Here is a 23250-nt window from a genome sequence, read left to right as displayed (position 1 = left end):
CAGCATATCATTGACTGTGGGGTTTTCAGTAAGAGGGAGAGAACGAGAGGAAGAGCCAAACAAAGGCTAAACAGTCTCAGGCACCCTGGAAATTGCATTGCTTTTGCCTGTAGGGATGATGTAGGCACTGGTTTGGAGGTTGTACAAGCGTGTTGCAGGTTTTAATGCAATGCAGTTCAGATTTTTTGGGTGAAATATACTTCAGTGTCTATCCGTTGTCTGTAAATGGAAATAAAACCATTTGTTGGGGTTCTCTGCCTTTAATCCAGACAAATTTCCTGGTCTTGGGTAGAATCGTGGGTGTGTATATGTGTGTGTACACATCATGTTTGCCCTCAGCCTACTTATAGGAAGGTGATCAGGGCAACTACTTGAGATATGAAAGATGTGTCTTCAAGTCTTACCTGCCTCTTCAGGTGACTGGGTGACCATATTCAAGCTCTGCAGCTGACTGTAGATCACTACTTTAATTCCCTGACAAAAGTCAAATCTTGCTTTGAAAAGTTCCTTCTGTCTTTATGGTTGTGATACTAACCTCCCTAATGCGGAGTCTCTTGTGCAGTGCTGCAATGTTTGCCCGAGCCACGGTGCCATCAGCCACAGCATCTGGGAGAAGTGGGATCCTGTGTTGGGTCATTTGGGTGTTAGCTCTGAAATCTAATAACAAGAGGAGCTAATTAATCCCTGCGCAAATATTGCAAGTCTATGTTCTGTTGACTTTTGGAACAGATCAGTGCTTCATTTTAGCACCCATATGTTTTATCTGCATTGGTTAGCTATCACTCCTGGATGCCTGCATCCATCCAAGGGCTACTGTTGTCATGCTGAGGTGGAGGCAGAGCGTTAGGAAGTTCTCCTTTCATCAGAAATCAGATTCAATTGCCCTTGCCTGTAAGTAAATGACAGGTTAAAAACATATCCACCATCTAGTACTTGCCACCCAAATTTATCTCCTTCCATGCCTGAGAGAATCTCACTGTTACAAGTAAGCTGTCCTCCCAGTGGCTTCTCTGGTGCTGGGACTTACCAGTAACAAATCTGCGTTATGCTGAAATTGTGTTCTGTGGAGTTTGTCATCAATTTAGGTCTATGAGAAAATAAGTTGCACAAAGCAGAGAGGCTTCACCAAGGGCAGGGTTGGAAAGAGGAGAGTCAATGAAGGGAACAGCTCACCTGGGAGGTTATACCATGACATTATCTGTTCTTTGCCAAAGATTTAATCTGTGGCAGGGAACCTTACCAGGGTCCCAGTGGCTGAGCCAGAGGCCAACGGGTGACGGGTGGATACTGGAACAGCATGTGCCCTGAGCCTGGAAAGTTTGTAGCAGCCATCAGCTTTTAAAATGGCTTTAGTAACCTACATTCACTTGCTGCCCTTGTTAGGACTGTAATTCTTAGTACCTACTGAAGCTGATGGTAAACTTGTTCAAAGTGTCTGCAGTGTAATTCAACATCACTGAACAGTTATTTGGCACAGGTGTTTCAAAAGGTAAAGGCCTCTTAAGTCACTAATCTCATCTGTGGAAAAAAAAAAAAAAGCTGCTCACCAAGCAAGATGGGCTCTCCTTGGTCAATGCTCCATTTAAAAATCAAAACACTGGGATTCCCACTACATTTCTCTGAAGACTGTTTCACAGGGTAATCCACATTGCTGCTGAGCTTATTTTCTTGCTGCTTATACTGTATTGACCCTTTCGTAATCTGATTGTCCCTACACCCCTAAATTCAGCAAGACACCGGAAATAATTTTTGAAGCTTCTTTTTAGTTGTCTTTTAGCCTAAAATCTGCAACTGTTTAATCCTTTCTTCCTAAACCCATCATCTTATTTGTAGGTTTCTCCTTCTCAGAGTTCCTAAAAGAATATCTGTCTTGTGATAATGTGGGAAGATGTATATTGGGTAAAAAGGCACCTTAACTTTCTGCAAGTTATGCTTTTGTTAACTTGCTTCTGTTCCCAGTGATTTCATTCCTATAATATTCCACCTCCTGTGTTGGGGTGGTTTTGTGTTTTTTTGGTGTGTGGTTGGTTGTGGGTTTTTTTGGTGTGTTGTTGGGTTTTTTTTCCTCATTTCTCTGAAGGGAAAAATGACTCTGGGTTGTGTTACTCTGTGGGCAGAGAGGGTTTCTTCAGAGCCTTTCTGGAGCAAAGCATTTGAGACAGTTGTCTGCCATGGGCTGATTCTGCACACTTTAGGCCTGTCACTTTAATAAATCAAAACATAATTCTCCCCAGATTCTCCACCCTTCAGTTTTTCCATCTGGACATGCTAAGGCTAAGGATGTGGTTGAAGTCGGGGCCAGGAGATTATCTGAGATTTTTGACTGCAGATTGTTTTGTACTTTTTTTTACCGGGTCTGTGGACAGCTGTAACCAGAATGTGTGCACTTCAGAAAAGGTACTTCTGTTCCAGTGTTCCAGGTTTAAATTTTTATGTAAGGTTTAGCAATTGAATTAAGGCTTTCCAGATCTCTGCAGGAAAATCTGTTATTTTTCCGTAACTTCTGGATTTCTAGTGGTATTCTCAGTGAGTAGAAGTGCTTTTTCCATTTCTCCTTTCAGTTCTAGACCTCTTACGTAGATGATGTGTCAACAGGTGTTGTCGGAAATAAATTTACAGTAATCTCTTACGGTGCTTATTCTGCAGCTCCCTGAACTGTAAGTGACATGCTGGCAAAACTGAACAACTGATCACCAGATACTGGCATAGTGTCAAACATGGCTTCTGAGGCTGCTCAGAATTTCCTTCAGCCACTGTCGTCTTGGATGTCTCAAATATATGAAGCTATCCAACAAGCAGGAGACTCTATATCGGCTTCACTGCTGAATTTGAGTGGAGCAAGTCGTAAGACAGAAGAAGAGAGGAACCGGGACTTGGAGAATAATGGAGGGGTTTATGAGGATTATTCTGAGGAATCGGACGATGAACAACACCTGGACCTCTGGGATGAGGAATACTTATATCCTAGAGAAGATGGTCATGTTGGTGGTCCTGATCTTGCTTCACAAGACCTCCCATGTGGCTCTGACGATGGCCCGCAGAGGCAAAAACGGGTTAAAAATACTAGCAGTGTACCAGAGCAGTGCGTTGAAAGCGTCGTGTCTTTGACAGCCAATGGATCCTACTGGATGCGTGAAGATCTCCAGCTGCCTGATCGCCTTCCTACCATCACTGAAGAAGAAGGTGAGCTCTCTGTGAGGATGGGACATCACAAGCACAACCTCAGCTTGGGTGGCTCCTTAACAAGTAATAATGGCAAGGCAGGTTTTGCAGGTAAGCAGCTAGCATGCACCCTGACAGTATTACCCAGACCTCTCTTTTCTGGTCTTGATTTGATTTAGTTGCTAATCTGCTCATTATGTTCTGTGTTGTCTCTGTTTCCCACAGCTAAAATAGAACTTCCCAAATCCCAAAGAAAAAAATCTAACCTTTCCTCGTTTGTTTCCAATTCTTCTCCTGTTCGTGAGACTAATCTCATTGAAACAAGTGGAAAACTCCAGGGTGAGATGCTGTGTATTAGAAGGCAGTCAGGCCCTGTTGCTGTAGCAAAAAGTATTTTGCTCCCTCCATGTTTTGTTTCTGGTAGCAGGACCCTTCAAAGGGAGTGTTTAGCCTTAAGCCTTCGCTTTGAGAACCATCTGCCTTTGCATCGTTGCTATTAAAGATATATATAATCTCAAACCTTTTTTCTTTGTGCCAGGAATCTCAAGATGTTACTGTGCCATGTGTTGTGAAATGCTGTACTAAAAAGCCAGCCATATCTCATGATTTTATGGATGAAAGGCTCCCAAATCACTTTCCACCCCTCCCACCACCCCCACAGGCTTTTCAAATAAGACTGAAGAAGATAACAGGCAGGAGATTTTGTGAAGAACTGGATTTGATATTTTCATTTTTAAATTGGCCTAACTATGACTTCTGATCATTAAGTGACATGAACAGCTTTTCAGGTGATTGTATTTGGGACTGAATTTCAGCCATGTGACTCGTACTCACTCAATGCTGCCGCAGACGTGGCTGGACGTTACCTGGGTCACAGAGGACTGACAGATATGTACATCCCAACCAGAAGCAGGAAAGCTGCGGTCCTGCTGGCACCATCCTTGGGTCTTGCTGGGTTAAAGCCACCCTTTACCAACATCCTAGGAAGAAGGATAAGAGAGGAAAGGGGGGAGTGGGGAGTGGGTTTACAATATGGAGCTGATGATGTACTTGAGACTCACTGAGGGTCCTCAGTATTTGTCTTCCAATGTCTAAATTCTCTTTTTTTTTTTTTTGAAGCAGGCAGTAAATGCTTTTGAAAATGTTTGTTTTATAATGACCAAGAGCTTTGCATCACTCTTGGCTTCTAAGGAAGTCTTACATATTTAGCCTTTTCTGTGCAGACTGTGGAAGATCAGCCCGTTTGTTTTCTATTTAATAGGAATATCAGACCGACAGGGTATAAACCTTAACGGTGTTCTTTAATGAATGTAAAATTAGCTCTTTTCTTTATTACTATTCCTCACACTGTTATGGCCAGGGAGTAAATAATTAAAAAGAGCTTTTGGTCTAGCTGTTCTGTCTCCCAAACTGGGCCCGCTTGTTTCATATTCCAATGGACAGTTGCCAGTTCTCAGGTTCAGCACCCCAGAGCCTCTAACCTGTGTAGATCCCCTACCTTCTGGTACCCCTATATGTTGCCTGTGTGATATCCTGCCCACAGGGTTTGTTCATAGGCAAGTCAATGCTTTAGGGCTGGAATTACTCTGTGTGCTTGGATTGTGTCTGGTGTGAGCATAGACAGAACAGGGCACGTAGTGTCCTTCCAGGGAGTTCTGCAGCCACGGATCCTCCTGGACAAGTGCTATTCAGGGCACAACCTTGTCTCCTGCAGATGGGCTGCTAGAGCGATTCACGGCAAATCCTGGGGTTTCTCAGAATAGGCTGGGGAGCAGCCATGTGCCAAATGCATTGTTTCAGTGGTGGCCTCCACATCTTTGTCCTGTCTCTGGTCTGCATCCTTGCTTACAGTGGATGGGAGAAATGGTGGTGAGGTCTCAGGGAAATGGAGGCCAGGAATGGGCTGCTGTCGCTGTCAGAGCAGTTTCTCTGCATTGTCTGCAGAGACGTCTGAGAGAGAGGGTCCTTTAGGAACGTGCGATGGAGCAGATGGATTTTCCTAGATGAATTTTCTGTGAGTTTTCGTAGAGTGACAGACAGATGCCAGAGTAACCCATCACGGCAGCTAAGGGGGAGGGTCGCTCTGAACCTCTCTCCCAGCTGAGAGCCGGTGCTGATCAAGTTGCTGTTGGACTGTCTCTTAGTATTTAGTGGCTTTCCTCCTCAGCAAACTGTCTGCAGCCATTGTGGATGGGAAGGCTGGCCTTACAGAGCTCCCCAGCACCTACATAGCTGCTGCCTAGAGCGCTCTGTTCCCACACGAAGCACTTTAGGGGGGCATTGCATAGCTTTTTGCACCAGAGGGAATGTCACTCCAAATGCTCTCAAATAGTCTTTCATCTTTTTATCTCCGCAATGCATGGCACAAAGGGCCACCCAATGGTCTCAAGACTTCATAGTCATAAAGCTGGCCATTTGAGGGTTGGAGGGCTGGGAGCTGATGCCTTTTTTCTCAGAACTAAGTTGTATAATGGGAGAGAAAGTGCTGAACTGTGATTTGAAAATGTCTTCCACAAGGTCTTTGATGTGGAAGAACTCGTTTTGCTCTAAGTGACCCTTCGCTTCCAAAACACACACATACTCTTTGTATTTTATTTTTTCAACTCTTTATTTCCTCTTTTTCCTTTAGATTCATTCTCTAACATCAAGAGTGTGAACTCTTCTGATGGTAACCTAGACATGCAGAGAGACTGTAATACTCTGGCAACTTAAAATTTCAGTCATGGATTAAAATGATCAAGAGAAGATGTTTGAGGTATCCTTATTTCTGTTAGCTTTGTTACCTAACCCTAAGTGACAATGTAAGCGAGCATATGGACTTGCTGACATTCAGCAAAGGCATTCAGTAGCATCAATATTAGCTTTGAACATTTTTCCTTCCATTTGGCATTTTTTCCCCATTTCTGCAAAATACATGTTTCCTGTTTATCCTTATATTCTTTTCAGAACATTGCATCTTGACTTTATTTCATTTAATGTACCATATTTCTCTTCACAATGGAATATTTTAAAGCTAAATTGGCACAAAACAGTAGCAATGCTGAATGCTTTTTTGTTGCCATGGAAATATTTCTGGGCACTTACTGAAGACCTGGTTGCCAATAGTAATGTAACAGAGAAAATAGATACGCTTCATTTAGCAGCCACTGGTGATTAAAGAGCCTCAGAAACTCATTACAAGGTCATTCCAATATATAGTTCATTGGGTTTAGGGGGGGAAAAAAACCCAATCCTAGATGAAAATGATTTTGTTTTAAAAAAGATGCAAAACAAAATCCCATATTTGTTCCCCTTCCTTAAACTTACAGCATGCTTCTGAGATGGAATAAAATAACATTGCAGTTAAAACCCATCATTACCCCTTCTCACTTCTCCTTTTTATCAAATATGCTTTTGATCACATTTTTGCCTCCTAGTAAATGTTTCCTAGCTCCCAGAGTAGCTTTTCTCAGGCCCCAAAGCAGCACACACATTAGTGAAAACCATTCTTAGGCTTAGGGATCTAATAAAGTGTTTGAGTAATGAAATTCTTGAATTTTTAAGTCAAATGTCTGTTAGACACTGTGAGGCATGCTAATCGGCAGGGTGCATGTTTGGCTGCTGCTGAGTCCTGGTCTGTACTTAAATGATGCTAGTAATGTTGTGCCAAGTTTTCAAGCAAATGCAGGGAAAAGTTTTTCACTTTGGATGCTTTTGATTTACACTTTAAAAAGAAGGAGGTATTTTAGCAGGAAATACTGCAATGCTAGGTTTTGGTTTAAGAGGTTAGTGATGAGAAGGCAGACCCTTCCGTGCATGCAGATCCCAGCCACCATTTGCAAGTCATGTAGTTGTAAATTTTGCAAATACATACGAACTTGCTCTCGCATCTTCCTTGAGACCCTCCTTCACTGAGTCTAACCTCAATGGTTCTGACAAAGAAACAGTGTCCCATCACAGAATGGGGAGAGAGGAGCCTTTGCATCCCCTTGCAGCTAAGATGCTGCTGCTCAGCTGACTGGGGGTGGCTGGCAAGAGCGTGGCTGCCAAATCAGTCATTGCACATTTGGCTTAAGAACTGAGAAAAAGCAGTGGAGCAATAAGCCACTTATAGCAGTAGTGTGCTGCAAGCAGCGGGGCAGAGCTGGCCAGTCTGTCTGCTTCCCAGGCTGAATCTATAGAGGGGAAAAAAAGTAATAATGAAAAAGGTGAAAAGCAGCAATAATTGTGCCATGAATGCAATGGCTTTAGCCCACTTCTTCCTCAGGGCCCATGTGCTTTACAAACAAAAAGTCAAAGTGGCCATTAAGTTAGCAGTTTCAGCAGACACCGCTCTGAAAAGGCATGGGGCCAGACACACCAGCAGAGCTGAACTATTTTTGCACAGTGAGCTCTGTGATTGAAGAGTCTCCCGAGCTGTCTGACACTGTTCATAACACCAGTGTAATATATAGGTGAGCACTACACTTAAGCTACATGTAGTCCTTGGAGATTTTTTTCCCATCAATTAGACAATCTCAATGCTAGCTAAAGATTGCATTTCAGTTGGACTAAAATACATTTTTTTTGACCTTGGAATGCTAGGAAGTTTGAGGTCCTAATAGGAATCTTGTCTAGATGGCTAGATAGTTATCCTCAATACATGTGTAAGGGGAGGAACGCCTCTGAGGCTCTGGGAGTTTTTAAAACTGGAAAGCGCTATTGCATTTACTTACCTTGGCCTCCAGCTCAACAGTGGTCATTGATTTTTGCCAGTAATTGCTGTAGCAGAGGAAATTATTCTTTCTGCTCTATAGGAGCACTCCTGACCTCTGTTTAAGACCCTTCATACGGCCAGGAATTCCTAGCAAGAAATGAGTTTTCATTAGGTCCTATAAACCTATATAGCAGACTATATCCATAACAAGAAGATGCTGCTTGTGTGATAAATAAAACTTCTGCTTGAACCAGAGACTAAAATAGATAGATGGCCAGTCTCCATGTAAGGATCCTAAGTATTCGTGGATTTTATCACCTGTCTGGCTATGGAGCCAGCTAGTGTTCTAGCCATAACATAGCCCTATAAAAATTAGTGCCTGTACTGAAAGCAGGACGTTTAATGAGGCTACACTGAATCAATAGCACCGCTAGGACTGAGTAAAGAAAAGCAAAGACAGACAGTGGACAAAAGCACTTCACAGAAAATGTACCTGGCTGCTCGAGTGGGAGAAAGCTCTAACGTGACTGAGGATATGCATCTGGTCTCTGAAGAATGCAGTATGAGCCCACAGCTTTCTGAAATGAAGCGCAGATGTGAGTTTGCATTGAATGCTTTGTCTCTGGGAATTAGAGAACCACTCAGAAAATGTTTGTGCACAGACTTCTGTCCTTGTGAAAGTGGTACCATGTTCCTTTTTATATTTAAAGTACTCCTTTGCAGTTCTGTCTCTCTAAAGTTTCAGATTACAAGGGATCTTCATCTATGATGCCAAAAGTAAGTGCTGATCAGAGTACACAACAGTCCCAAAAGGAGGATAGATTGTGGTATGTCGGCTTTACAGCTGGGGGAAGGAAGCCAAGGAGTGGTTCTGAATTTTCAAAGGTGCTACCATTGTGGACTCTGTCTTGGGCCTGTCAACATTGCTGTTCATTCTCAGTTGGTGATTTTAGACACAGTGTCTTTCTAAGCCCACAGCAGATCAGTAATTTGGGATGTCACCCAGTTCCATGTCTGGTGGGCAGAGCTTCCTTGTGTTTAGCTCCCTGTGGGGCATGAGGAAGGATGTTCTGTTCAGGAGCACTTGTCATCTGCTCTAGCCATCTAGAAGGTTGTATAAGCTGTATGAAGAAGGATGTATTTGAGACGAAGAAATGCTGTTCAGTGCAGTTACAGAACAAACAGTGTGTGTGAGTGTGCGTGTTGTGCATGTATTTTCTGATCCACTTTAGCTTAGTGGCATCCTCTTCCCACTCCCCATATGGCAGTTGCGACTCTATCTTCCTCTGGGAAGGTTGTTTAGGACTCAAGAGGCTTCATTTACCAATAAACAGCATCTTGGCAGCATCTGGGAAGTGCTGCCTTTCTCCTAGAAACTCTGCCTCCTCACCTTCCATCTCCTACTACAGGCAAGGCAGGTGTGAATGATCTCATTGTGTTGTGGTGGAGGTTACGTGCAGGCGTACTAGCAGCACTCTGTGCAGAGCTGGAACATAGTATTTCTGTGTGCTGATACAAACGGTAGTACTTTTTTTTCTTTTTTCTTCTATTTTTTTTTTTCCCCTCCCTATTGCTGCTAGCTTGGCTGGCTTTGTAGAAGGCTACTTATGCAAACCCATGATGGCAGGCAAATGCAGAAGGGAATGACCATAAGGACTTAGGGAAGTGTGGATAATCCACCTGTTTCCTCCTAGCCTCTTTCATGGTTTAACAGCACAAAAACCAGTAATGTAAGCTTATAGGAGGTGGGATTGCTCTGCCAAAAGGTGAACTGGTGTTGGTCCTCACCTCTTGCTAGATAGGTGTGTGGATATGACTTACTTGTGCTTAGTTCTTTTTTGGCTGTTGTAATGACCTTTTGGCAGCAGCCATCATTTGGAGTGGCTGAAACAGTTATAGTAACCAAGGGAAAAGACTGGAATGAAAGAAAAGAGGGAAATTACAGTCATGGAGGAAAAAATGTGCACTTTTATAGACAGTGAATGATATTGTTGGGCTGTGTGGGTCTTCCAGGTAATGAGGAAGGTGTGGCTGGGCTGTACCTCTGCACATGCTGTTTGCATAATTCTCATGCGGTTTCCTCAGATTGAGTTAGGGAGGCTTCATCAGTATCTATTTGTAGACCAACACGAATGACTTAGTTTGAATCTTAAACCAATCCATAGCAAAATCTGTAGAAAATTTCTCTAGTGACTGTGAAAATAGCTGATGCTCTCATGGCTTCATCACCCTACCAAAAAGTTCCCTGATGTTCAGGCAGGTGATTAGAGAGCTCCGTATCCGTGTGAGGCGAAGCATTCCAGGAGGGACTCATTGCACTGGCTGTGAGGGCTTACCCGCACAAGCTGGACACTTGGAAGCATTTCCCTCCTCAGGCTGAGAGATCCAAGCCCATATGGTCTATACATAGCAGCGTAATCTGTGTGGGTGTATTTTCCAGCAAATAGTGTGAGAGTTGTGGTGCTGAAGAGAAAGCCCTGAATTCGGATTAATGAGAGCACTGAGGTTTGCTGAAGCTCTGTGTCACAGGGTCAATTTTGGGGTCTAGACTTACTGTCATAAATAATGTAGCTATAAAACCTTTGGGCCTGAGGGTGCAGTTTTGCAGTTGTCAGTAGCCGATGTAAAACTGCAGCTGGGATGTATCATCCTTCCCCGACCACGTAGTTGTGCAACTTTCCATACCTGGCCTCATGAGCATGCCACTGTGGGTTACCTGGGCCAGCCTGTTGCTTCAGCTGAGAGTTACCGGCTGCTTCCCTGTTCCTTTTGAATCAGGTAAGTAGGTCACATGATGGCTAAAACTGAATCAAGGGGAAGAGAACTGGGACAGGATTGTCCCTTTTGGGTGACAGCTTTGGTCCTGAACACATATGAGTCTTGTTGTACCACATCCTCACCCACTGCTGTTGCTGGAGTCTGTGATTTTTCCCAGGAGTGCCATGGAAACGGTGGTGTTACAGCGGAGGTAAGGGGGGGGGGGCTGTGGTGAATCAGCCCTCTGGTAGCAAACAGAAAGTTTCAATTAGAAAAATCAGTGGGAAAATAAATATCTGCCTTGTTGCAATGCAGTTGTTATGCGTAGCCACCTCAAACACACATCTTTCCGAGGGAGTTGATTTCCACCCTGTTAATCAGCAAACAAAGACTTGTGGGTGTGAAGTGAATGGTTACAGCCTTGGGTGCTGTGAATGGTACGTAATTGGTGTGCGTATGCTGGGTCTTGCAGGTTGTGAGCGTGGTGTGGTGAAACCAGTTTCAAGAGAAACAAGAGTCAGTGTTCTGGCTTTCCTGAGCATTTCCTTGGCCAGTTTGATTTCTGCTGGGTGCCATTTTCGTGCCAATTCCGATGAATTTCCTTAAATGTAGTGGAGAGAGTTTACAACGTGACCTCCTTGCATTGGAAGGAGAAGTGCATATCCAAGCCAAGCAAACAAGTAGGAGAGGTGACTGATGGGGAACCTGGAGAAAACCAACCCATTGTGGTACAAAAGCTACCAGGAAAACTGTCACAAAAATAACGCTTATAAAGTGAAAGTTATTTTTTTTGTTAGAAGGACAGGACGGTGTTTTCTAACTTGTCGACTGTTGGGATCCAGCAGTTTATTTAGTTTCCGAGTCCATGAGCATTTACAGCCCGACAGCCCAGAGCGTACACAGCTACACCTGCGCCCTGCAGTGTCCCCAGCGTAGGTGCAGCATCTGCTGACAGAAGCTGCTTTTCTGCCTCTGCAGCTGCGTGTTTTCTTCAAACAACCTAACTGGGGCTGGCAGAGGGGTGTAGGCTGACTCATGGATGTAACTGCATCCACACCAGGGGCTTTCCTGGCTTAGCAGTGTCTCCTACAGTGTGTAATCTCTCTTTTTTTTTTTTTTTTTCTTCTTCTTCTCTGCAAATCCTGGGCCTGTGCTAATAAAACCCAGTAGCATAAATGAAGCCTGACTCATGCTTACTCCACACGTAAAATGTAAAGTAGGTGATTGGGAAAATCAGGGATGATTGTGCTTCTGCTTCTTGGCTGCCATTTCCTTTAGCTGTGGAAGAACCTTAGGCAGCAACGTGAGAGTCAGTCTGAAGCTGAATCTCATGTTCCTATTTTTAAAATCCAAATTTGGGAGTAGGAAAAAAGCAACAGGAAAATATGTTGATTTTCATGCTGTTTTCTGTGGGCAGTTCTCTATTTCTTTGCACAGCAGTGTGCAGGATTGGAGTTTATTGCTCTGACTGCTGTATTGTGCAGCTATAGAGGTGCTTGATGGTCAGAGCCAAATAATGTTTTGTTTCTGATTACTCTGGTTGTGGTTTTTTTTGTTTGCTTTTTTTTTTTCTTTTTGTTGGAAATGTCGCCTGGTATGAAAGCTGCCGAGTTGTGATTCTTTCTGCCTGCATTACAAACAGCCAAATGTGTTCACCTCCGAGAGCTTCTGTGTGGGTTTGGTCATGGGGTGAGGACAGATGTAGAGGTAGAGATCGATGTGTTGTGAAAGCAGGACACTGTCACTTGACACTCAGAAAAGACGTGGGGACCTTACCTTTAACTGGGCACCCAATGGCTCCTGGGTCAGTATACCTACCAGAAGGGGACAAAACGACATAGGTCTGGGTGTGAGGAGAAAGCCCAGCTGAAGGCTGCCTTCTGTTCGTTAACAAATGAGCAGTCAGTGTTAGTCAGTGGTGCACTGTCACCATGCACAACCTCTTCATCCATAATGGCATGTGTAGAAGCATGGATTTACTGTATCACAGCACATTCTCCATCAGTTTTAAATTCATTTGAGGTCTAGGTGGATGTTGTGGATTATGTTTCTGTTTTATAACAGAAGACTCTTTTGTGATCAGGTTGTATCCCCAGATCGTTTTGCACATAAATGAAGCTATGAGATGCTCTCCTCCTTAGTCAAGCCCATAAATCCGGTAGTTGTGTTACTCTGTACTTCTTTTTGAACTCCCAGGTCAAATGGTTGACAGCAAGAGCAAGACAAAGACAGTGCAAATCAGAGCTGTAGTTGCACAGGAATTGGTAGTAGCGACTCCTCGTGTGTTGCTGCATGTTCCCTTTACAAAACGTTCCTTCTCTTTTCCAAGAAGGTTTAACAAATCCCTTGTTTGCAGCAACCTTTCCTTTCTGTGTGCAATTCAGGGTTTTGCTGAGTTAGGAGCTGTTGCAGATCACTCTTTCTCTATGTCATCGTGATCATGAAAATTTTAATGCCAGGCCTGTGTGACTGCTTCTGTAATAGCAAGGAACGTGGCACAGAGCGCTCCTGGGGTCCTGCGAGTGTATGCATTATGCATAGATGCACTGATATTGTCTTTGGTTGTATGATCAAATAAATTTTTTTTTATGTAGTACTTCTGCTTCCTTCAGGGCTTGGGGATGCTCCCACTGAAACTCTCACTGACTTCTGTAAAGCAGAATCAAAATCTTTAAGAAGAAAGTGGACAGACAAGGGCAGCATTAAATATATAGGAAAGCAGACATTTTACATTCTCAAACTTTTCATTGTTTGGCCAGAATGATTGTTGTTTGTTGTTGGGTTTTTTAACATGCAGGCAGACAGGATGCATACAGTACATCTATATTTTACACCTACACTACCTATTTTATTCTGTTGTTGCTTTTTTTTTTTCTTGGATAGGCTTTGAGCAAGTGATAAGTTATTCTTATACTCAGTAACACTGCAGAGAATTCTTGAATTATTTATTTCATGCATTTTAGCTTAGTGTATTTGGATGCCTGTAAGCTAACTTTGTAACTGATTGGGTGTTTGAAATTTCTGAATAAATAGTGGTAGTTTGAAATACCTTGCCAGAAAAAGAGGTTACCCTCCTTCCTCCCCCACTGTCTCCTCTGGGGAAAAAAATTAAAAAAAAAAAATCCTGCATCATGCCTCTTTATGAGTGGTGGGAAGCTGATTTGTAAAACAGATGCTGCATAGAAGTAATTGAGTTGAAGCTGCTAGAAATATGTATATGCTATGCAACATCTGCAGATCTCAAGATGTATTCATTATCATTCCAGAATTTAGATTGTAATTATGGGTCCTTTATTTAAGTTTCCATGGTGATACAGAAAATGTTTCCCCCTTGTCCTTTCCTAATCAGGACACTTGTATATTTGAATGGTGAACATTTTTCTCTCCCCTGAGTAAAGTTAGTTTTATTAATACAGAGATATTAAGTTGACACGGAGCTGTCTGCTGCTCAGGCAGAGAAGCAGCAGCAGACATATCAAGCGTTTGCTACAGATTCCCCAGTGCCACTGTTTAATTAGTCTGTATGCTTCCAAATGCTAGTAAGAAATAGCATCCAGTGTCATAATAAGTGATGCAGTCATGCTTTGGGGATTGGTAGAGTTTGAAGTCAAAGTCACGTGGCCAATAATATATCAAACTGGGCCAAAGTCCTCCCCTCCACCCCTTCACCGTTTCCCTTCTGCCTTAGAAAAAGGGCTCTGCTCTGTTTTGCAGGGAGTTGCATGCAGGTCACCCAGGGAGTGCCCTTACACTCCCTGGTGTAAGTGGTCCAGGAGTGCTGCATCCACATATCCTTTACAAAATGTCTCGTGACACCCAGAATTGTACACTGCATTAATGCACATTTATTTAAGTATACAGCTTTGTGCCCATGGGTTAATGTTACAGTGGTTTAGAAGATGTGGCTTTATTACTGAAGATGATATTTTACTCAGGATTTTTGGCAAGCTGTTCGAGTGAAAAGTGGACTACTGTTTAAACCAGAGTAATTTTTATTTATCCTAAAAATCCAAAAGATTTACACGTATAAATAGAACTTATCCACATTTGCCGAACATTTAAATTAAATTTGTACAGGTTGCAGGAGCTGCAGGCTCATGCAGCAGTTGACTGAAAAGGAATGTTTAGTTTTACGTACTTTGATTATTTGAATAGAACAAGGCACATTTAGGCCATAGGATTGTTACAGCTTGAAATAGTTTTTATTTTAAAAAATTTCAAAGAAACTTGGGTTTAATGGCTTACATAAAAATATTTTTAGTGAGACATGGCCAGTGACAATTTACAAGCTAATATCTACAACTATTTTCATTTTTATCAGAATAGGAACACCTAACTTTTTCCTCCCAATTGAGAGCAGTTTTCTAGAAGGAACAGCAGGCTTTTTGTCAAACTGTGGCAAATCAGACCAGAGGGTCAACTCTAGCGGCATGTCAGTGTGGAAGAAGCCAGCTTCTGCTGGGCTGCTGGTGGGAGCAGTTTGCTTTGGCCCTGCTAGCTTCCTTGCTCTGCCCTCTCTGCCTGAGGATTTGAGTGCTGTCTTCTGTGCAGCAGCAGGTAAATTTATGGAGCAGTGACAGCAGTTGTCGTTACGTTTATACTGCAGATTTTTAATAGACCTAACACAGTGTATAAAAGCAGGATCCAGTTTCCCTACTTGCAGCTGTGTGGTTGGCATGAGATTTGAGGTGGAAAAAGGTGCTTTCCCTCCCAAACCAGGCAGTGTCACTGAGCAAGCTGCCCTCCACCCGTTTGCCTGCGATACCCATTTGTTCAGCTGCTCGGGTTTGCCGTGGTGATTATCAAAGTGAGTCTTGGCAACCATATCGTATACTTCATGCTCAAGAACAAGCAGCAGACCGACCACACTTGACAGCCGGCTTGTTCACACGTGTGTACACAAACGTGCACGTACACACTGCCTGCCTGTCCTGCCCACTGCTCCCTTCTCTGTGCACGCAGGTGGGTCAAAACATCCTGCTGTTGTGCTTCGTTGGTGCTGATGGCAGGGAGATCAGCAAAATGCCTCTGCGTTTTCATCCTGACAAAGCAAGGCCAAGTATATATAGTATGTATTGAACCCTCCTTTCCCCATCTGGCGGATATTTTCACACTAATGAGGGTGCAGTCATCTCATATTCGAAGCATGTGTTGGTAGCAGGAGGGGAAGGGCACTCACAGGAACGTGCTCAAATGCCTATCTTCACTTTTAAAGGTTACAATTTGCATTGGTCTCCCGAGTTTCTCTGCTACTGGCAGATGGAGTCAGCAGTGCCTGTTAGCCACGTGCCACATTTATGTGTTCATGGTATTACCCAGAGCAGGTTACATCTGAGTTGCTTTTTCTGCACAAAAGAAGTTCCCTCTCCACCTTAGCAGGAGCTGCAGGGGAATGGAAGCATGAAAAACTTTTCAGTCCCTTTGCTTACTACTTTGGTTTTGCACATGCTAATGATTTTACAAGTGGTTCTCTATGTGTTTTGTGTCTTCCTTTGTGTTCTGCTCTGTTAAATATCTTCATTTTCTTTAAAAAAAGGGTAATGTGCAGAGCTGGGCGAAGTCTAGTGGTATGTAAGTGTTGCTGATAGAATATGACATTCACAAGCTTCCCAGAGGTTTGAAGAAGCAGATAATTCTTGAGTTTGTTCCCCAGTCCTCCCTAGACTCTTGGTCCCCTTTTTCTCGCCAGAAGGTCCATCAGATTGCTAGAAGCATGCTGTGTCATGTGGCTTCTTGGCCAAGGGCAGCAGGCTGTCTAAAGCCCAAGTTGTGTTTTTCTCCTAGTAAACAGTTTCTGGGCGGATGAAGGACAGACAGTCTCTTCAGGCAGCGACAGTGAGGTGATTAAGCAGTTTGAGATCTCTGTTGTGGTCACAAAGTTTTCAATCGGAAGTATCTGAAAAAGCAACACCAGCATGTGTGGAACATAGACCCAGATACAGCCCTTTGCTCTCCAGCCATGAGGGGGACAGTACAGAGGTACCCGGATGCCACGATACTGTTTGCGTGGAGTAAGATGAAAGAAGTTGGAGTCTAAGATCTGTAGCTTCAACAGGGAAAGGTTCTTTTGTTGTGGAGAGCAAGTCCTGAATCTTGCTTTCTGTCTTACTAAACTTGGTTTCTGTATTGGTTACCTGCAGCTCATTAACTATATATGGCTCTTGAATTCTGGCTCATAATCCACAGGGATTTTCGTGGGTTTAATTGCCAGTTTTGCCAGAGTAAAGACTGCAGGACTTTTTTCTAATTATTTTTGATCTGTGCCATGTAAGTAATTTCTTTAGCAAGCCTTTTAGCAGAAGTTGAATGTCTTCTTTTGTAACAGCTTTGCAAACACAAGGTGAACAGCAAATGAATTATGCTATATCGTTTGCCAGCACATACGCCAAATGTCAGGCAATGACAGAAACTAAACATTTATGGCACAGAAGGGAAGAATTCTGTGATCTTCTGTGGACTAATGTAATGACTCTTTTATACAAACAGAGATGCAATGCATTTGAAAATGTAGCTACTTAGAAAATTGGCCCGAACACATTCTAAAATCTGAAAAAGTTCATTAGAGCCATGAAAGTGCCCCTTATTTTTAGTTCCATAGAATGTTTTAATTTTGAAATACAATTGCTTGATTTTAACGTGCCCTCTGATTAGAGTGATCATTTCAAGATATGGCTCTCCATTGAACTCTTCTGGCACAACACGGTGCAGAGTTGCTCTTACTTTTCAGAGGTATTGCTTAAATAGCTGTTCAGAAACTAGATGAAACCACATGTCAAAACCTGCTTTCTCTAAGACGTTTGGTTCTCAGCCCTGTTCCTCACTAAGCTCAAGATTAGACCTTTCGTTATGAGTAAATGCCTATAAACTAATTTTTGGGTATGTCAGGCCTCCTTCAAACCCAGAGGGGGGTTCTGAGGCATGTAGAGCTGCTTTTACTGGGTGTACGGCAATAGTTGCACACACACATGGCTCCTGATAAAAGGTGTTTATTTGGGAGAAGAGCTGAGCAGTTGGGGTAAATCCTACATAACCCCACACCCTGCTGGTCAGAGAACTCCATGTGCATGAGAGTCCATTTTGGCCCCTAGGTGCTGCAGTGATCACGGAAAGGTTTGGGGGTGTAAAGCCATCACTGTGCCCCGAGGGTGTATCAAACCCTGTTTCAGCTGGGTGGGAGGGATGAAGGATCTTTGGAAGTGCTGAGCCCAGATCGGGATCATGGCACTCTCAGACCTTCTTTAGTCTCTGCCCGAGACTTCTCTTCTCCTTGTGTTCTCTTAGCGGACCTTTTACTCATACGGCTGGTAGTTTTCTTACAGAATCAGAAGTCTGTAGCAAACTTAGCCACACAGAGAAACTGAGCATCCCAGAGAGCCCTGAATAGCTTCTCTCCCACTCAGCCTTGACATACGGCAAAGTCTTCTCACATCATTTTCTTACGTGAGATTTTCCTTGACCCTCTGTTTCTGTTGTCACTGCTATGACAATCTGCACTTTGGACTCATTTAGCTTTAACTTTTCACCTGTTAAAAATCTTCATAGTAACCTGAATAGGGCTTGGAAAGAGGAGCCACACCGCAGGAAGGAAGTGTTTGGAGGATGCTCTGGGGAGCTGCATGGCTTGAATGCCAGCTCTGCCCACAGCCTCTCTGCAAATCACCCTGTTAATAAAGAGCCTATTTTAGTTCTGGAAACATGGAGTCTTCTCAGGCTATTACCCAGCATGTGGTAAATTAAACAATCTTGGCCTGATTGCATAATGTCACTTGAAATTTAAGATCCTCTTTCTTTTTAACCCCTAAAATTTACAAACCATTTTTGTTTAGATTTATTGCAATTAGATAATGATTCTGCTCCTTTGAGGATCTTCTAGGAAGTTTTGTAGCAGTTTTTGATGGCTAATCTCAAAATAACTGGTGGCAGGAGCAGTGCTTAGTGTCCCTGCATCTGGTTTGGTTCAGTACGAGGGAGCACGTGGTGCCAGGCTACTGCAGGGTGATTTGAAACTGGGACTATAGCAAGGGCCAGGCAAGAGGATTACTGCTGTATGAGGAGAAATATGCCTCAGTCCCACTAACTTGTATTTCTGCTGCTGTTACTGTATTTCAGGAAGAGGAGTTTGAAAATCACTGCTAGTAGCTAGGAGGATTTCAAGTCCAAAAGGTACCTAGATCCATACCAAAATCCTTTCCTTCTCCGGACCATGTTTAAAGAGGTTCTTAACTTTCAGCATGTGTTAGTGTACAGTCTAGAAGAAGGGATCAAATTTCTTTCGTTTTGGAAAAATCACCAAAAGACATGCTTTTTCTTGTAAAAGCCTGGTGACCCGTTGCAGTCCACAGAGCATCCATTGCCATGGTCACCACAGGTAACAGGTACACATTAAACTCTTCATCTCAGTGTTTCTTGCTGGTCAGTGAATGATGTGATGTTAATTTAGCAAGATCTACTAGGCCTCATCTTTGAACTCTGACAGTGTGTTTTAGGAAGTGATGAGGCTTCTCAGGTCATCTCTTTGGCACATTGTAATACTTCGTAGAACTGATTGTGTATCATTGAAAAAGAAGATAGATACTTAACCAAGGTCGTTTACCTGCCAGTGTAAGGGGAGTCTTCACAGTCCTTTCCAGCCTGATTTTCAGTGTTGGATGTGCTATGTGTTGAGCTTTCCCTGTATCCTTGGAGAGATGATTCCGTAGCCGAGTGCCTGTTAGAGTTCTGTTTGGAGGTGATGCTCATCCTTCTGTCTGACAAAACTCACGGTTTCTTCATGGTCAGTTCTCCAACTTTGAATATAGATTATCCAGATCTATTGGTGATTTCTGTTCCTCAGTATTTCCCTTGCCTCCTTCCTGGCTTGTGGATACATGTGACACAACAGTGAAAGGTTGGGGGACAGAACTGAAAAAAAAACCCAAAAACCAAAACCAAAACCCTCACGCTCTTTTAGTGTACAATACTATCTGCCCTTAATTTTAGAACTGCTATTTCTCTGCAGGGATTCCTGGCTAATTAAAGTTCAGATAGTTGGATAATGCTGTCTCAGTGTGTATCCCTGATGCTGTGCTGTTTATTCATGTCAGGTATTCATAAGACAGTTGACATTTTCTTCCTTAAAGATCTCTCAGGTAAATTACAGGCGTTTTACTGTTCTGACCTTTCCCTTTACATGAACAACTTCTGTTTTCACCATTTTTTTGGTGACTATAATGTTACAATAGATGTAGTTGGAGAGGTGTAGTTGTTCTAGTCTGTATAGCTGGGCTATTACCTGTAATGATCTTCTAATACTGGTATTTATAAATGATTATCTCTTACCAAACTACTTTAAAGAAAAAGCCAGACTGTTTCACTGAATGGTTTTAGTGAATCACCTTTTCCTTTCCCTTCCTTTCCCTGAATACTACACTTGCTCTCCTAACACATTCATTTTGTGCCTGAGTCTTAGGGAGATGGCTTGCTCTATTAATACATTTCTGGAGTTCTCCTGTTATGAATAGCCTTTTATGGCTTTAATGTAGTTTTTGAAAATTCCTCTATTATTGATCTAGATATTATCCCAGCAGGAGTCAAAACCACAAGACAATTGTGTGAGGATAATTTCTTACTACAGTAGCATTTTATTCTGAAAGCCTGCTGTGTGGTGTGTGCTTTGATGGATGACCCACTGTTTAAAATGTGTATTAGACATTGGCTTGCTAATTAAATGCCTTAAGGAGCGACTGTATCCATCCTGTTCTCACTAAATTTGTGGAATTTCTGTTATTTTATTTCTTATGTTCTTATGTTTATTTCTTTCTGGTTTTTGACTTTGTAGAGAAGACTGGGAGTAATGGTAAAAAATCAAATTACTTTCTACCCTTACTCAAGAGTTTTCAGCTCAGGGCGAAGGTGAGACAATGAGGGCTCTTCGTTTCAGGACCTAGGTCTGCCAGATGGGAGGATGAGGAGGAGGAGAGGTGGGATTTGCATTTCCAGAAGTGAGTCAGAAGAGCTCTCACCTGGAATTTGAGAGATCTGAGTTTGGATTCCTCTTTCCTCCTGAAGGGCCATCTCCCATACCTCAGAATAGGACCATAATTACAGAGCTGTGAGGTGCTCTTAGACTTCTCTGTTGAAGTGCTGGTGCTTGAAGTATTTTACGGGGGGGAGGGGGGGTGTGAATGTGAGACCATTCATAGTTGAAGAAAGGGGGTAAAGTTATTCTCCTAATCTCTGAGCTGTTAAATTGAAAGAGCAGCCAAGGAGAGAGACAGGGACTTCTGCACCCCTCCAGGAACTGTTTCCTGAGTATAATCCCTGTTACCCTTGCTGGATTTTGGTTTCTTTTGTTGGTTGAGTGGCTGTGAATCAGAAACAGCATGTTTGCTGCTAAGATCAAACACAGAATTTCTTCTACTTGGAAAGATTTGAGCTTTTTGTTCTAGACAGAGGGATATATAGAGAACCATAGAATGGCTTGGGTTGGAAAGGACTTTTAAAAATCTAGTCCAAACCCTCCACTGTGATTAGGTTGCTCAAAGCCCCACCCAGCCTGACTTTGAACAGTTCCAATGATGGGGCATCTTCAGTTTCTCTGGACAACCTGTTCCAGTGTCTCATGACCCTCACAGTAAAGAATTTCTTCTTTATATCCAATCTAAATCTGCCCTCTTTAAAGATTGCCCCTTGTCCTATCACTGTAGGCCCTGGTAAAAAGTCTCTCTCCATCTTATATGCCCCCTTTTAAGCATTGAAAAGCGGCAATAAGATCTCGCCCACACATCTTCACCAGGCTGAACAACCCAAATTCTCTCAGTCTCTCTTCATAGAAAAGGGGTTTCAGCCCTCTGACAGTTTTTGTGGCCCTCCTTTGAACATGCTCTAACATGTCCATGTCTTTCTTGTGCTGGGGTCCCCCAGAGCTGGCTGCAGTACTCCAGGTGGGGTCTCGTCAGAGCAGAGTAGAAGGGCAGAATCACCTCCCTTGACCTGCTGGCCATGCTTCTTTTTACACGGCCCAGGATACGGTTGGCCTTCTGGGCTGTGAGCACATAATTACTGGCTCCTGTCCAATTTTTCATCCACCAGCATCCCCAAGTCCTTTTCTGCAGGGCTGCTCTCAAACAGTTTATCCCCCAGTTTGTACTGATAGATTAGGGATTGCCCTCACCTAGTGCAGGGCCTTGCACTTGCCCTTGTTGAACTTCATGAGGTACACGTTAGCCCGCTTCTCGAGCCTGTTAGAGTCCCTCTGGATGGCATCCCTTCCCTCAAGTGTGTCAACTCCACCACTCAGCTTGATGTCATCTGCAGGCTTGCTGAGGGTACACTCACTCCCAGTGTCTATGTCGTTAATAAGGATATTGAACAGTACCAGTCTCAGTACGGACCCCTGAGGGACACTGCTTGTTACTGATCTCCATTCGGACATTCAGCCATTGAGTGCAACCCTTTGTATGAGGCCTTGCAGCCAAGTCATCCATCAGATATAGTCCATCCATCAAATTCATATCACTCCAATTTAGAGACAAGAATGTTGTGTGGGGCCATGTCAGAGGCTTACAGAAGTCAAGTGAGATGACATCTGTTGCTCTTCCCTTATCCACCAATGCGGTTCCTGCCTCGCAGGCAGCCACCAGATTAGTCAGACAGGGTTTGCCCTTTGTGAAGCCATATTGACTGTGTCTAATCACCTTCCTGTCATCCATACGCCTTGGTGTATCCTCCAGAAAGATCTGTTCCATGATCTTACTGGGCACAGAGGTGAGTCTGACTGATTGGTAGTACCCAGGGTCCTCATTTTTGCCCTTTTAAAGAGTGGGTGTGAAGTTCCTCTTTTTCCAGTCACTGGGAGCTTTGCCTGGCTGCCGTGACTTTTCAGGTGTGATGGAGAATGGCTTAGCAACTACATCAGCCAGTTCCCTCAGGACCTTGGGATGCATCTCATCAGGCCCTACGGACTTGTGTGTGTTCGGGTCCCTTGGAGGGTCTCAAACCTGATCTTCTCCTGCAGTGTGTGGGACTTTGTTCCTCCAGTATCTGCCTTGAGATTCAGGGACTCAAGAGATGTGGGACGAGCAATTGCCACTGGAAACTGAATCAAAAAACATTGTTGGGTACCTCTGCCTTCTTCATGTCAATTGGTTCCTTCTCTCATGTATCAGGTGGGGAATGAAAACATTGGTTCATTTAAACCAAAGCAAACAAATTGTTTTCCATTAAACAGAGTAATTAACATTTTTTAAAGGTTTGAGTTGGAGAACAAAATTGAAAAAAATGATGGTTCTATAGTAATCACCTACTTGGGACCAAACAAGCAGGGGGCCTTGCTTGGGCAGTGTGTGTGGGCAGGATGACCTTCAGAGGTCCCTTCCAACCTCAGCCATTCTGTGAAACCTTTAAGTGCCAAATAGCTGTGTTTGCAAAGGAGGTAATTCTGTTTTCATTACTGTCATCAGCTGTCTGGAAGCACAACTTGTTTTCTTTCACTGTAACTGCTTCTTGCTTTTTTGAAAGAGATGGAAGCAGAATCTAGCACTCTGTGTTTCTAAAGCAAGGCCTGGCATCCAGGTGCATTAGGAGGAGAAAGGCCCCTCATTTTCTTCTGAAAGTTCTTGCAGAGCACATTCAAGGCTGAGTCATGATGTTATTTTCATCTGTGTCCCTGCACATGT

At 43.3% G+C, this 23250-nt stretch overlaps 1 protein-coding gene across 2 annotated transcripts in view; it reads left to right on the top strand.

The window, feature by feature from the left end:
- SYT16 (synaptotagmin 16) overlaps window positions 1–23250 on the top strand; it is a 72025-nt gene that overhangs the window by 27418 nt on the left and 21357 nt on the right. The window contains exons 1-2 of one of the 2 annotated variants that reach the window (XM_037396077.1): window positions 2354–2397; window positions 2647–3273. In XM_037396077.1, the coding sequence (XP_037251974.1) occupies window positions 2718–3273 (556 nt within the window). In that variant the 5' untranslated portion in view covers window positions 2354–2397; window positions 2647–2717. Of the gene's footprint in view, window positions 1–2353; window positions 2398–2646; window positions 3274–23250 lie in introns of those variants that run through there. The other variant, XM_037396076.1, reaches the window with a different exon arrangement.

The sequence above is a fragment of the Falco rusticolus genome, chromosome 7 (genome assembly GCF_015220075.1).
Source record: "Falco rusticolus isolate bFalRus1 chromosome 7, bFalRus1.pri, whole genome shotgun sequence".
NCBI lineage: Eukaryota > Metazoa > Chordata > Aves > Falconiformes > Falconidae > Falco > Falco rusticolus.
This window is presented reverse-complemented; position numbering and strand designations above follow the sequence as displayed.